The 17,175-nt window shown below is 31.3% G+C and overlaps 1 protein-coding gene across 2 annotated transcripts; it reads right to left on the reverse strand.

Moving 5' to 3' along the window:
* Positions 1-1,926: 1,926 nt before the first annotated feature.
* Positions 1,927-17,041, reverse strand: LOC143052658 (muscle, skeletal receptor tyrosine-protein kinase-like). 2 transcript variants are annotated; one of them, XM_076225728.1, is made up of 14 exons: positions 16,964-17,041; positions 16,310-16,351; positions 13,034-13,075; positions 12,210-12,323; positions 11,144-11,254; positions 9,876-9,986; positions 9,062-9,176; positions 8,096-8,229; positions 7,091-7,232; positions 5,898-6,034; positions 5,521-5,665; positions 4,563-4,681; positions 2,520-2,677; positions 1,927-1,982 (listed from the first exon to the last, which is right to left on the reverse strand). In XM_076225728.1, the coding sequence occupies exons 6-14, from the start codon at positions 9,927-9,929 to the stop codon at positions 1,946-1,948; spliced, it is 1,041 nt and encodes a 346-aa protein (XP_076081843.1). In that variant the 5' UTR covers positions 9,930-9,986; positions 11,144-11,254; positions 12,210-12,323; positions 13,034-13,075; positions 16,310-16,351; positions 16,964-17,041; the 3' UTR covers positions 1,927-1,945. The 2 variants fall into 2 exon arrangements, with proteins under 2 accessions (XP_076081843.1, XP_076081844.1); XM_076225729.1 differs by lacking the exon at positions 11,144-11,254.
* Positions 17,042-17,175: the final 134 nt, after the last annotated feature.

Here is a 17,175-nt window from a genome sequence, read left to right on the forward strand (position 1 = left end):
TATTATGCCTTAAATATTTGCATGTGTGCTATATTCCATTTGGGCCTCATTTAGTTGTGCTTCAGTTTTGTCTTGTTTAGATGTGTATTTTAGTAGTGCATTGCATGTATTTCATTATATGCCTCTGTGATATATGTCTTGTCTGCATGTGATGTGTTCTAATGTTAATGTTGTTTTATATTCGGTAAAAAGCTCTTGAGAGCTTATGTTTGCATCGTTATACATGTTATATGTGAACCGAATCAAAATGAATATGTCGTATTTTTATTCGTATATACACTGCTATAGGTTAAGAAAATAGTAAATACAATAGGTAAGTTCTTTCTTAAAGGACACCACAGATAAATTGAGACTGTCTTGTGATAATAAGGGTATATTGGATAGGTACAGAAAGTAAGCCTTGAAACATGCTACCTACGGACCCAGGAAGAAGTGTTCATAATGTGCAACAAACGTATTACTATCTTTTCACGAGGCAAAGTTATCATTTAATAAGAAAATTTAGTCCAATGAAATGAATACCGATGGTCCTAAGGTTAATAACAAATTAAAATCAATTCTACTGCAATTAAGCATTTAATTATTCGAAGAGACATCAAAACAATAACACAATCAGACATTAAGAAGAATAATATTCGGTCTTCTATGATACATTATGTGAAGCTAAATATTGTGAATCAAACCGGTTGATAAGAAGACACACTTCATTGGAATTCAGAATACTGTTTAAAACGATCGTCAATCTTCGTCGCTATTTTCCAAATCCGTGCATCTACTTATTGATAATAACTTTTGAGGGATAAATACATCCATACTAGTATAAAGTAGGATCACCAAAATTATGAACTCTGAGGAAAATTCAAAACGGATAGTAACTTATCAAATGGCAAAATCAAAAGCTCACGTATACGTATTGTTATAACACGTCATTTCGCCATCCTTGTAAGACTTTTCAAAGATGATACATTTAAGTTTTATGTACCGATGATAATATGAAATATGATAACAATTGAGGCAACTATCCATAGTAGTATAAAAAGGGCGACATTTCTAATCAGTTAATAACATGAAATAAGAAATATTTTGATTGCATCTCTTTTCACAACAGTGCATTTATATATATAGATTTTGGTCTCGACCAAAGTTGTAGATACGTGTATTGTCAAGAAGTAGGAAAAAAATAAACAAAACCGTTGAAAATTCACAGAAAGTCCACAGGCAAATAAAAAAAATCGAAAAGTTCAAACACATCAAACGAATAGATAACAGCCATCATATTCCTTATTTGTTACAGACATTTTCCTATGTAAAGTTCGTATCTTGTGGAGTAAAATTGGTACCGTTAATGGAATTATGCTTACATGATGAAATTAGAATAAATCTGACATACAACGGCAAACAATTACGTGTAGTTCCATGACTGCATACAGTCGAAATATAAATACAGCGGGGTATCACATCGTGTTAATGTAATCCTTTACCAGCGACAGTGGAATCAATATACAATAGAAGAACAAAATAAACAACACAGTGATTGCGGGTTTTCTAAAATATTAGCGATTAAAATTATTCGCGGAAATAAATATAACGTTTCGTCCATATTTGACACTGCATTTTCTAAAATGCAGTGTTTACCAGTATGCTGTTTTATACCTTTATATAGAGATATGTAATCAATGCTCGCTATGTTCCCTACTTCTACAGGTTTCTGTGACTATTTTTGGTTGATAACACAACATATTTGTGCGTGGTTGCAGTCACACTGGACGTGTTGACGTATTTCCTATTTTTCCTGACGATAGAATATATAACATTGTTAAATCGTATAAAGAAACAAATATTTCAACCCCCCCCCCCAAAAAAAAAAAAAACACCAAACAATTACATGTTAATACAATGTACAAAAGATAACAAACAACCTAAAAATATATGTTTTGATTTTATTTTATTTAGAGTACGACATCATCCTACTATTGACGAACCTGTAATATAATAATAAGTCGTATTAATTAAACTGCCAAAAAACAGTAACTTATTTAGAACTCAACATTTGCCTTTGAGTGTAACTAGCATATAACAAATTATGTTTTACTTGATGCGGAGGTCCTCGTACATTTAGAAATAAACAAACTCATCTTAAACGTACATATGTCTTACTGTTGTTAGATTTTATTCTATGAATCATGTTATTTAATTAACATATATTGCACTATCCTCAGTGAGCTACAATGACTTAACAATCGCATTTTTGTATAATATGAGTGTTTTGGACTATTAAATAGATCTAAAATCGAAATGTTTCGTTGGTTTCAAATAACAAAAACACATACAAATAATGTGTTTTCATTTCTGTTATCTTAAATTAATAGCAACAACTAGTTAATATATTTGGTATATTCAGAAAAAATTGAGTCAAAGGTCTTCTGCAAATATAATTCAGTCTCTTGAAAGTTTATAACAACGTTACCGTTAACAATTTAAAAAAACGAGATTGAGTCATGTTTTGGAAAGATACTTACTGTGGTGGACAATTACTTGAGCTTTGGCGGTTGGCTATTCCAAATGCATTAGTTGCTTTACAAGTGAGGATGCCAGAATCTTCCATATTGACCAACTCTATCATATCGCCATTCCTGTGTATCTTATGTTGTGGTAATTTGTTTATATGATTGGTAAACTAGAAAGGAAAAAATGCGCCATAAGTGCATAAAAGCCCGTCACATTTCAAGATCAATATCTTCTCAATGTCATATAAAAACATAGTATTGTTTTCTGTTATACTGACGATTAACGGTTATACGAACAGACGGACTGGCGGACGGATTAAAAGATAGGCATATAGGCGTGCGGACAACTGTACATCATTATTGTTCTGTCAACAGACGTATACAAATTATAAAATTATAATTATATATTAGACTATTTTAACGTAATGTCACCTGTAACTGTAGCGTATTGTATTTACATTCTTTTGAATAAATATGAGAAGTTGTGATATGAGTGCTAATGAGACAACTCTCCATTTTCTTCATAGTAAACGAAAATTTCTGAAGGTTATTTGATAACAGGGTGTTTCGTAACAGGTTGAGATTGCAAGTTTGTAATTAAACTCTTATTATAAGTAGACAGATGTTGAGAGAGATAAGATAACACATCGCACAACGCACACAGATAGGAAATGCCGTAAATCTATGTATCGTATATGTGGCTCTGTTTTCGCAATGGTCTATGTAAATGGTTCGAAAAGGACACTTATAATATCACAAACTAGGAGATCTCTCCCGTAGTGTAAATTTAAAAACATATGTCTGGTAGTGTATTTGGTCGATGCCACTACTTGTTGAGTTTTTATTCCGAAGGGTATTACCAGTCCAGTAGTTAGCCCTTCTGTGTTGACTTGATTTATCATTGATGTGTTCATAAATATTAAGATTTCTATCCTAGTATCTGAGTACACAGTTATTTCGTAGTGCATATCTTTTTAGACAAATGAAAACAAAAGAATGTTCACCTGCGATTTCTATTTCAAGGGTTCTTGAAATATTTTGACAGCTTCCGAAGTGCTAATTTCTAACCTTTTTCAGCTATTACTACTTTACTTTGAAAATTCATGACCCAATTTTTTTTAACAGTGTCATTTTATCCTCCGTTTTTGCTATTTGAGGCATAAAACATGAAGAAATACATTTGGAAGAGGTTAAAAAAAATGGCCAAGTAACTCACTGTCCACAATAGGGACTCTCCTCTATAAAAGGTCCCGCAATGAAAATGTAAAACAATTCAAACGAGTAAACTAATGGCCCAAGCTATGTACAAAAAAATGAACGTGCACACACATACACACACGACAACCACGAAATACAGGCCCCATACTTGGGACAGACACATGCATATAACATGTGGCGGGTATAACATTTTAGCGGGATCCCATATCTTCAAATAACCTGGGACAGTGGTGGAACAGTACAACATACGAAAGAACTAAATCAGTTGAAAAAGGCTTCACTCATCAGATGGGTAAAAATACAAATACTACACATTCAAGTGGACGTGGCCGGTTACTTGTCGGTATTCAAGAGTATGCAGACTTTGTAAGATTTAGCTATAGCTATAAACAGGTGTATTCCATTGTTTTTCTCCAGAAGAAATGCATGTTCCAAGTCAGGATTATGACAGTTGTTGCTTCATTTGATATGGTTGAGGTTTTATTTTGCCATTAAATTAGGGGCTTTCCGTTTTTAATTTTTATGCGGAGTTCAGACTTTTATGATTTTTATTGTTTTCCATTTGATTTTAAAAACCTGCAGTGATACAGACTATGAACTTAGGTGTTCCGTACCCATCTAAAGACCGAACATATTACGTTACTTTCAGTCTTTCAATATATTTTAGATTTATCAAATAGAATAAAATCCGCGCAAATTAGACTATTTGAAAACATTCAATTAAGATCAGTTAAGTCTTTTTTAATAGAATATTGAATAGTATATAAAAAACTACTGATGTAAACAAATATCGTTTTTTATATCAAATTGTAATTACAATTTCATAATTAAACTTACGGAGGAAAACATCCATGTAATTTTAGGTACTGGGTGACCTGTTGCAGTACAGGTAAAATTATGAGGTGCTCCTGTGTTTCCAGAATAAGATTGTGGTGAAGATACGAATTTTGGGGAATCTGAGAAATAAAAGAAAAAATGTACATAGATAAACATTCGAGGTATAACATTTGGAACATTTGATCTCTTATGACGATTGTAAAGGCTAAAAAATGTATGTGCGGCCATATATAAGACATATATAAGACATCAACAACAGTGCAAGCGAAATTATTTACCAGTATTTTAACAAGCCTGATCATTCAATTCATTCTAGGGAAGTTCGTTTCGAATCAAAATATACCATAAGACCAACGATTCTCATCTACCATCTACTTTCCGTAGAAAAAATGAAGACTACTTGATTAGAAAATGTGCAACTGTGACATCAAAAGGTTACAATGACAAAATTGTAGGTATATCTGTATTCTATCTAGTCTATCTGCTTTCTGCTCTATGGTCGGGTTGTTGTCTCTTTGACACATTTTCATTCTCAATTTTACTTTCTGTAGCGAGGTGAATGCCTTACACATTTTCAACTCTTCACCTCAACATAGACGCATTGTCATTGTAATGAAACATCCGTGATATCTCCATTAATGACCTCCTGTCATGTATACAAAAACATTTGGTTGTGTACATAAGGTGTCGTGATGCAATAATGTCTAGTTTTGGTGGCGTTCGTTTTTCCTTAGTTTTCTCTGTTGTGTTTTGTGTACTATTGTTAGTATGCTATAATTTTATTTTATTTTTTGGTATTGTCAATGTCAGTTTATTTTCGACTTATGAATTAGAGTGTCACTCTGGTATATTTCTTCACTCTTTTATATCTATTAAAACACAAACTGTGTTACTTCATAATGTTGAAGAAATACACCTTTGAATAATACATAACGTAAAAACAGAATATTTCACATACCATAAGTTGCTTCTAATATTATGTTGGCTCGACTTGACCCAATATCATTTGAAGCAATACATGTATAAAGACCAGTTGCTTCACTTGTGATATTCGGAATTACTAGAATGCCACCTGAGATTTTCGCACCAGGAATAGTTTTATTCTACAAAAGATATTTAAATTTAAATATTGTGGTCAATTTTTAAAACCATTTTAACAATGGACTTCAATGCCACATTAATTTACTGTGTATGTGACTGTAAATGAGTATCGTATCGTACCTTCTGCTAAATATTTATACCGGTTAAAAAAATGTATGATGATATTTACTTATTGTTTCTAAATAATTGCGATTTGAGGACGTGACACAGTGAGTCTACGGAAACTGGTATTACCTTACTATATTCCCATTTTACAGTTGGCTCCGGATATCCAGTAATAGTACACACAAGTCGAGCATCAGTGTAATATCTAACCTTCACTGTCGATGGTGCAGAAATAACTGGTGCAGCATATGGTCGTGATGTCTTTGCTGAAAAGTGTGACATTGTTCTTTTTGATAGACAAATGTATTGCAGTTGAATGCAAATGTTATCATTATGTTAATATATTCTTACCTATCGTCTGAAAAACTATTATGAAAAAAACCTTTAAACTGTAAGTAAGACAAGATCAACACATAAGTATATTTCCAAAAGTATCGATAGACTTTTTTATATGCATTGTGTTGTTATTTATCATAGAATTATCTTATTGATGTCACAGAAATTGTCAGATGACCCTTTTTATGAGTTATTGTCTTTCCATTTCGTGTTTTTTTATGTTTCAGTGTTGGTCTAGCGCTTAAAGTGTAGTGTGAAATTATGAACAACTAAAATATATCAGCACTTCACGTTCAACCAAGCAAATTTGTCACTCTCACAGAAGTCACTTCTCTTTAAGGCCGGATAATGAAAATAAATAGCAGACAAACAATTAGATAGGGGGGATTTCAAACTTTTAAGAAATTACGTTTTTCATAGAGTGATTTACAACACAAAAAAAAAATTATCACACAACCTAGAAATAAACTTTATAGATGCAAGAGAAACACTAATAATTATCAAATTTATTCTTTTATCTTGCCAAACAATTATCAGGCAGAGGTAATTTTTATATGAAATATGCATTTTAGCTTGATCGTTTGAAACATTGTTTTAGTTTATACAGCATGTACATCATGATCAAATAGACAGTTTAAAACTTACACAACATACTAAAAAGGGAAAAATGTCAAAAGAGGTATATCACATCGTCTTATAATCTTATTCCCTATAATAGCAAACAACTATGTCAACAAAGAAAAAAGGCAGATGGACAAAGCACGTTATTAATAACGAAAAACAAAACCACAAAATTAAATAGATTTATAACATGTATAATGCTTTATACAACATTTATTTTAGAAATATTTCAAATTATTTTCTTAAAAGAATTTTGATGTTGTTTTCCAAAATCAATATGAATCCAATACCCTCGTATTACCTATCTATTGCTGTACAAATTGTCAAAATAAAACTTACGGTCACAAAGTTATCCTTATACTTACTGGTAACAATTAATCGTACAGCTTTGATTTCGGTTCCGACACGGTTTTTAGCAGTACATATGTAATAGCCTTTATCAGCCATCGTTACATTTTCAATAACCAGGAAGTGTCCTATTTGTCTAACGTTTGGTTGTAATTTGGCCTGAAATGGAGTATTATAAAATTGGGAAGTATAATATTAGTTACATGGTGTGATAGTGACCTAATATATAGGGCCAGTCAATTCCATATCTCGAATTAGGTCACTAGCACACCGTGTAACAAATTTATCTTACCGACTATCTACACATGTGATATTTGGACAAACGGCCTATCAACGTGATCAAGTCTTCATTATTTAGTATTAAGCTCCTATACTTCCATTTGTCTATACAGAAAACAAATGCCACAAATAACAATTTTTTAGCTTTAAATTTGTTGTATGAATTTATTTCAATCGTTTATTACATGTATTTATTTCTTCGTCTGTTGAATCCTTTCAGATTTCTTTTTGTTTTGAAATGGAAGTAGATCTGTTATGCTAACAGTAACAACTTATTAGCTTTAATTATGTTTTATGAACTTATTTCAAGCTTTCATCGTCAATTTCTTCGTCTGTTGAATCCTTTCAGATTTTTCCTCAACACCGTGTTTTTTTTTTATAAAGGGTTGTGGCATCTTTTTTGTTTCGAAAGGGAAGTAACTCCTTACTCACCCCATATGGTTGCCAACCCTATATGGTAACTAACCATGTATTTTTAGGACACCTTATATCAAATATACATAGTCTCCACGTGTAGTCCATTAACCAATCGCATCCCAATAAATCTATTGGAGGTAAGATAAGTTTTATTACATATTTGATGTAGGCAGGTAAATAGCATATTTACAATTGTTCATCAAATTTTCATTATTTGATGAAAACTGTATCGTATGCCCTTAATGACATGGTAGTGTCAGTGTTCTTAGATTTATGAGATATATGATTTATTTTTCTATCTGCTAATATGCAATCATAAATCTTACATCAATTTCCTCCCAGGTAACTACTGGTGCAGGAATACCTTCAGCGTTACAAGCAATTGTAACAACAGCTGTGCCTTCAACAACAGTCTTGTTTGATATCAATGTAATTATTGGAGTTTTGGTTACAGTTGTCCCTAAAACATTTAAAATAAGTTAAGGGCCGATTTTTTTTTTAATTGTAAAATGTAATATGCAAACACATAATAACTGCATATAATTGAAAATATATCCATTGAATACAAATATTGAACATGTAGGACTTTCCACTTGTTTTGAATGCAAAAACAAAATGCATGCAATTATGATAGGGATCATGCAATATTTATCAGGCAAGTGGGACCGGTGCAAACCATAGTAGGACAAACACATTTTTCATCCACTTCAGGCATACTGTCACCACTTTATCCCTTTTATTCACACTATTGTTAACAACCAAAAACATTTATTGACTAAATATCCAATTTGTATGCAATACCCTATTAATTCTAAATAAAGGGATTTAAAAAAAACACAATAAGCAAAAAAAGAAAAATGGATAGATAAATATATTTAGAAACACAATTTTTTTTTAAATGAGATTGTATGTGAAATTTAAACTGACGACCTTTGCGTCTTAATTCAAAGTTCTTATTTCAATTAAAAATCATCTGTACAATTGCCAAAACTTTGATAAAGTGGGCATTTCTGATATTGTGGAGAACAAAAACAATGGCCTTCACATGATATTGCATCACATCTTCTGACCAAGTCCAGGTAGCTCGTAATATGTACTTTTACAACCATGCAACATTTCATTGTGTTTATCAAATTTCAGATAATTATATATTTTAAAAAATCAAGATATTATGACACGTTTAAACAGTTTACTTATTTTTTACAGACACATTCTCATATATTCATTAAGTCTTAAAACAAAATCTGTTGATTACTACCATGATAGTACAATATTAAAATTAGTATTCTTACCTATTTCACAGTTTTTTTCCGGAGTCGCCATTAAAACATTGACAAATATATCCATTAAACACGTCGACGCATGTTGCACCATGCTGGCATGGACTAGATGCACATTCGTTAATTTCTAATTATAAATTTTTTTTAAAAGTATTGCATTTGATATTTCATTTTCACGTTTAATTCGTCTTTATGTGTGTTTGATAAATATAAGTCAACTTATAAAATAACCTTAATCTGAGAATATAAGAAATGCAATCAGTGCGAAAAAGAAGTGTATAATTAAGCAATGAAGTGTAACCTGTGAATAGTTATCACCGTCTATATATGTTTTCCATGTGCAAATGATGCGTTTATTGCATTAAAATTTAATTCATTCAAATTGAATTTTAAACCCCTTCTTGCAAACTTACAGTTTTATGAATGTTTACAATTTTACCCTGCCAGGGTTCTGGAAAACATAACGCAACAGCCCTTCCAAAATTAAGATATCTCACCTGATATGATAGTGCGTATCTTGCGCTTCCTGTCATTATAATATTGTTTTATTTTACATGAACACATATGGACAAGTAACTACGCTGTATAGTATGATACGTGATGTCCCGGTTAGACGTATCTACATTATTCAAGATCTGTCTTAGCTAAAAGAAGGGAATGTATTTCCTGTTTGAACACATAACTTCAATTCTTTTGTGGTTTTTATTTATATTTGGTGTGTGCTAACTCTGACATTTTTCATTTGTGGATATTTTGTTTCATTTCCTGTATTCTTGTCCCCTTTTTTTCCTATCAATATCATGTAAAGACGTCAGTTACAAATAACCTGATCCGCAATTAACACCATAGAATCCAGCCTTACACGAACACGTGTAACCATCTAGACCATCCGTACATGTTCCATACTGACACGGGTTACTTGCACATTCGTTAATATCTATTAAAAATATTTGTCATTGCAATTAATATCTAAACTTTTGTAGTCCTTTGCGGTTATATTTCAATCTAAAAATCAAAATAGCACAAAATCTATTCTGTTTTTGATATTTTGAGCTATCTCATTTATATATCTTTGTCTGTCTATGTCTTAAAAATTAACAGCTATAAAATAAAAAGACAAATTTTATATAAGAATAGGGACTGATACAAGACTACTTTTTTAATGTAATACAATGCGTTTCCAACAGCTTCATAATAGTCCCTTTGCTAGATTCTCACTCTTTTTCAGGGAGCACAGGTGAGATAAATGTCTATTTTACTAATAATGTTTAAATTGTAGTTTTCATATACAAGTTTTGTATTTTTAAATTGATACAAATGCAAAATACACCGGACATAAAACATTGATATGATTACAAAACATTTATGAAGAGTGATGCCTGTCTACAATAAGGTATGTTATCAATTGGTTTATGTGTATTTTTCATAAACAATCTACATGTAAATGAAATGATATACTATTACTTGCACTTTGACCTTTTCTGATTTAATAGCCGTGTTGACAGTGTTGTTTCCTTGAAGGGCATACTAGACACACATGTTTACAGTAGATTTTTTAAGAACGAGCTAATAAGAGTAGACTGAAGTTCAAATGGCTGTTTTCCTATTTAGAAATGATATCGAGTGTGTTTTTCCTCAAAAAGTTGTTCTATTCGATTTTGTTGTTTAATGTAAAATTGCAAAAGACTTTATAAAGTATCACTAAAATATGTTGTTGTAAAGAGCTCAATTATGAACAGAAGTCATAATTGTCAGAGATACACCAAAGGATAAAATTTATCAATCTCACAACAACTAAAACTAAACAAGAACCAACTATTGTGTGTTACCAGGGAGGTACCTCTAATACATAAACAAAAGTCAGTTAATCACGCTACATGCGCTTTTCGACATCTTCATGACACAAACTAAACAGTTTTTTGAAAGCGTAAACATAGGACACGGACTACAACACAAATAAGTTTCATCCAGTAGATATACATATATAAAATAAACAGCAATATATTTAAATACACAATTTATAGTTGTGATCGAAAGTTCAGAAATAAGACAAAGAAGTCCACCAATTTAGAAATTGAAAAGTATTCTAAATACTTGTTTCACAGCGAGATCCAGTGTAACCATTTATACAGCTGCATGTAAAGTTATCAATACCATCTAAGCAAACTCCATGTGGACATGGCATACTGGTACATTCATCTATATCTGAAAATCATCATTCGAAAAAAGAAAAAAAAGATAGATCTAAAAAAGAATTGTTTGCTTAATCATAATATGCATCTGGTTCGTTATCATTGAACCGTTTATTTTGTTTAAATCGCCGATATGTCCGGGACAAGGTTATTCATGCCGGGGCAACGCAATAGACGTCGCAAAGCCGTGATATGCATTTTTATGAAGTGCTGAGCAGAGAGATGTGGACAGTGGAACGACCAATTTATACTGTGGATACATAGTACAATGCGATCAGTTTATTACAGATGTACATAACAACAACAGAGGTTGTTGTTGTAGTTTGTTTTATGAAATAGTGTGTCCCGTTTATTATTTTTGGTTGAAAGGTTTATGATTTTAACAGATTCACAATTGTTTTTTTGCCAAATGTTTTGAAGCTAACCATGGCATTTTGGGGGTGTATAATCGTAAAAAAACAAAACCTAGAATATACTTCAATTTTTGTAGAGACCTTTGTATGAGCTATTAAAGTTTATTTTGAAAAGTAAATGGGTGTTATAGGGCAAAATAGGTTCTCTGTTTCTTATTTTTTTTTTAAACAAGGTTTCCAAACAGTTCAAAATTTCATAAACCTCGCCTCAGTGCATCCTTTATAACGTAAGATTCACACGATAACATTCCTCAGCATCATTTCCAGTTTCAATTTATTATTTTTGTAAGACCATTTACTCTTCAACTTCGTACTTATTTTTAGCCTTTTTAACATTGTTTGGATTCGAGCGTCACTGGTGAGTCTTTTGTAGACGAAACGCGCGTCTGGCGTAAATATAAAATTGTAATCCTGGTATCTATGATGAGTTCATTTACTAGTGAATGTAAACGAATACAATTGAACAAAGACAAACACTATATAACAAAACAGGTTGATTATGTGAACAAGTTAATATATATACATTTACATAATTTAAAAGCTGTTAAAACATACTTGTCTCACAGCAGGATCCAGTGAAACCTTCATTACAAAGGCAGCGTCCCAATGATCCTAGTATGTGTATTAAATTGCCATGTCTTCCACATATTATCGACATCTGACACCAGTCTGTTAAATAAAAGAAATCATTAAACATTTGCAGTACCAATTAAATATTAGGCATGTTCATTGTATCCAAGTAATTAATAAATTGGGCCTTTGATTTTCAATTCAAAATTCTATTATAATTTGTCATGTTATGCATTATGTTGACTTATAGTTGCACGTGTTTTTTATGTTGGGAGGTTGTCTCATTGGCTTTAGGAAAATAACATGTCCTTTTTTTGTATTTTTTATGTTTGTTTTATTTGATTAAGCTGTACTATTTTATCAATCACGTTTTTAAAATACTGTTAATACGTTTTTAGAGGGGGAAAGACCGGTTTACGAGGATATTGTTTTCCACAAAGATGTTTTATTTTGATAATAATAAAAAAAGAAGTAAAAACTGCTACTCCCACTTTTGTACAATACATTTTGCAGTTTCAACGTTTCGTACATAACGTGTTGACCAAACAGAAAATCGTGGAAAACAACCATTTCGAACGAAATAATCTTTTGAATACAAGAGGGATAGCTAACCGTATGTTTTTCAAGGATGATGTTGTTTACCGATCACATAACATAATTACGATCACGTTACATTTATCGATCTTTTGAATAAAATTATTCTTAAAGGTAACAAATCATCCATATATCTTAGATACAACTTTTCTTTTTAATTCAACAGAGTAAACGGTTGTAAAAGTTTACCTCATGAATGCAAACCAAATACTTACCTGTCAAATCAGCTTCCTCGATGAGAGGATGTAAAACGCCGCCTGTGTAATACATTTTAATATCTTTAAAGAAATATTATCATTTATAATATTTTAACAGGACATATGCTTTATGGTCGTAAAATGTTAATTTAAAAATGAATATTGCTATCTATGACACAATGTCATATTGTTTAATTTTTGTTTCTTTTCCGTCCCTGAGCTTTTGCTGAAACTAGACCGCGTCCACTCTGTGTTTTCGTAAGACTTTTTCTCTACTTGTATCCATCTAATGACTTTTTCAACTGATTTTAAGAGTTCGTTCTTATGTGGTATTGTAACACCACTGTCCCAGGTTATGAAAAAGGATGTGTTCCCGCTGATATGTTTAAACCAGCCACATTGTGTATGTATAGCCTGTCAGGAGCCTGCAATTTAGTGGTTGTCTTTTGTTGCTGTTTTGTTTATTTGTTTTTCTTCATTTTTAAACATTTAGATGTAAGTTTTTTCGTTTGATTTGTGTTACATTTTTTTTTCATTTCGGGGCCGTATATACTTGACTATGCGGTATGGGCTTTGCTCATTGTTAAAGGCTGTTCGGTGACCTAAAATTATTAATTTCGTTGTTAATTTGGTATCTTGTAAAGAGTGTCCTCATTGGTAATTATAATCATACCCCATCTTCTATTATATATCTTAAAATTATTTTGAATAAAATCGTAAAGAAGGGATTTAAATAATATTCCTAGTTTAAATAGTCGCACAAGGAATCAAATGATTATTACGGCTGAGTTACGTTATTTATAGATAACCTTTTGATTATTCCTTTTCAAATTACACGAAAACGAGATAGTATCATGGTAGATAAATATAAACTGATCTATTCATTGTTTCATACAGTATCAGGTTTGCTTGTACTCTTGTGTTGTTGCGATGTCAACCAAAATGGCTATACATTGTACAAACGATAACATTCCCTTATACAAAATTTTGTAAATTTTGTAAACATTGTTTCAAGTAGTTTTAGGTTGCATTTCTGTAAATATTGACAATGCAATTTCCGAATGGAACTCCTTTTACCGCTAAAACTGTGCCACTTTTACTATGAAGTTTTGAAAAAAATCTGATCCTAGAATCGAAAGTTCATATGCATCACAATTTGTTTCAAAGGTCAAATTATAGGGCTGTGCGGCACATTTTCAACGTTTATATGCCCTGAACTTCAGAGTTTAAACTAACACTAATTTTCTTAACTACCCCTACCTCGAATGAAAGGTTACCACAGATTTCAATGTAAACAATATGCACATGTTTTTACTGGTAACATTCCCAAGTTATGTCTCTGTGAGACGGAACACAGAGAGCATAACTAGGAACCTGTATGTAAACAAACTTAATTTTCTATGAATATTCAAGATCTCCCCAAAAAGAGGCGTGTTTTGAGAAACAGCTGTATTTACAAAGTGCAACCTATACAGACATGTATTCAAATAGAAAACTCTCTAAAATCAGTTTTTCTCACATTAATACTCCATTATCAGAAATAAAGTCTTAGATAAATCTATGTTTTTCTTTACTTTACATTTTATACCCCCTCCCCTGTTTCAATGTTTTAAATAATTTGAAAACAAGACTTTAATTATTGCCAGCTTACCCTATTTGCATATTTTCTGAAAAAAAAATGCCTAGAACCGGTTTAAAACTATTTTGATAACATATTGAAAAAATATCAGAATACTATAAATGTAATGTTTAGCAGTCAATCATTACAACATTGAAGATTATATAAAGTATCCAATCCAGCCTCTGTCTCCAGTCCACATCTTACTGTATGCCTATTTGTCAATTAAAGAACACATTTTCTGCCGCAAATGGTCAATTTAGAATTCTTGTCACAACAGTATCATCTGTAACCATATATCTGACACAATTTAGCTAATATATATACTAGAAGTGTTCAAACAAAGCCATATTTGCAATAGTTGTATGTATGCAGAAACCAGTCTGAGATATAAAGTCACTTAAAATGTTGTAGAGATGACTGTTTACATCTGATTTTCGCATAACTTCCAACAATATTTATTGTTTTCTATATCAAGAACTTTAAAATAAAAAAATCATAGCATTTACAAGTAAAATTATTGGTTTTATGACCCAGGCGGTAGGCAATTTTTTTATGTTTTTTGCCCCTGGGGCCTCAAATTCCCTAAATCATTCTGCTGTTTCTAGCAATTTGGAATATTTAGTACATATTACGGATAGAACACACTATTGTAAGTTTTCTTGAGATATTTTTGCTTTCTAGCTTGTATTCATTATGCTGTGGTGACAAAAACAGATTTGGGTGTTGCGGCTTACTTTTGGGTTATCGAAAGGACACAAATACCCCATAAATAATATTCAGGAAGGATCTTTGAGTTTCATGACTGCGAATAATATAAGCACTCCTTAACAATATAAATTACAAATATGCAAATATTATGAATCAATTTTGTATCCAGGACTTTAAGAAAACTATTCATACTGTAAACTGTGAATGTATGCTGAGTCATCATATTTAAGGCCCAGGATTCTACCAATCTTCATTAAATATTTATAAAACTTCATATTTGAGTTTATTTCTTTAAAATCTGTGAAATAAAGCGAATTTGGTTAAATTATGAATGTTCCCCTTTTTCACCCTATATAGGTTGCATTTCTATAAATATTGACAATGCAATTTCCTTTTACGGCTAAAACTGTACCACTTTTACTATGAAGTTTTGAAAAAAATCTTATACTAGAATTGAAAGTTATTATGCACCACAATTTTCTTCAATGGTCAAAATATAGGGCTGTGCGGCACATTTTCAACGTTTTCAATGTAAACAAAATGCACATGTTTATTTAGTGGTAACATTCCCAAGTTATGTCTCTGTGAGATTGAACACAGAGAGCATAACTGGAAACCAGTATGTAAACAAACTAAATTTTCTATGAATATTCACGATCTCCCCAAAAGAGGTAAGTTTTGAGAAACAGCTGTATTTACAAAGTGCAACCTTTACGGATTGAAAAAGTTATTTCAAGGTTAACGATGTCGAACAATAACATTACCAAACATATTGCAAAACGGATATAACGCCGTATATTTTTACCATGATTGTTTTATTGATCCTGCTGATTTAATTATTTACGATCATGACTAAGTTGATCGAATACGTAAAGATGTCCTAAAAGGTAACAGATCATCCAATATCAACAACAGAGTAAACTGTTGTAAACGTTTAATATTGTGAATGAAAACGATATACTTACCTGATAGTACCACTTCCTCGATAAGTGCAAGTAAAACGCCGCCTGTAGTAATAAAAATGTATTTGTCTTTTAAAAAATATTATAATTTATAATGTTTTATCAGTAAAGACGCTACATGTTCGCCAACTTAAAATTTTATTTGATTATTGCTCTCTCTATTAACACATATTGTTTGATTTTTTTTCTTTTTCGTCTCTAATGTTTTGCTGAAAATTGTACTACGGTGTTCATCTTTGGTTTTATGGATTTACAATTAAGTGGAACTTTGTCAATAGTTGTCTCAACAAAAAATTGTACGTCCACAATAGATGAGGATATATCGAAAAATTAAAGAATGTCATTTTAAGATTAAATGTTTTAGATTTTCTATTAACAAGTATGTATGATAATTTGTAAAAACTACAACATTGTACAACGCAGTAGAGAAAGATTTATCTAAGTCAGTATTCCAGTTAATCAATTATATACACCGCACCTATACCGAGTACATTATACTTGTATATACGCATTTAATTTTAATATGATATAAATACGATATGTAAACAGCTAATTTTACTGATGTAATGATGAATATTAGAAAAACTGTGTATCCCATGTATCCGTTTATAAAAATATCTTGCAATGTAACTCACTAAAACAAATTACAGCCCTTACCGTAAATTAATAAATTCATTTCAATCAATCTCAATATGCGTAGATTTCTACGAACATGCCATATATCGATAAGAGCTTACTAATGAAGTCATGAAGTGTGATAAGATTGCAAGTACATATATTTGTTCGAGCTATCAATATATGTACATTATTTTAAAACTTGATATAAAAAAGAAGATGTTGTAGTTGACTTCTAATATGTATTTTCACAA

Source organism: Mytilus galloprovincialis, chromosome 11 (genome assembly GCF_965363235.1).
Source record: "Mytilus galloprovincialis chromosome 11, xbMytGall1.hap1.1, whole genome shotgun sequence".
In the NCBI taxonomy this organism is placed as follows: domain Eukaryota; kingdom Metazoa; phylum Mollusca; class Bivalvia; order Mytilida; family Mytilidae; genus Mytilus; species Mytilus galloprovincialis.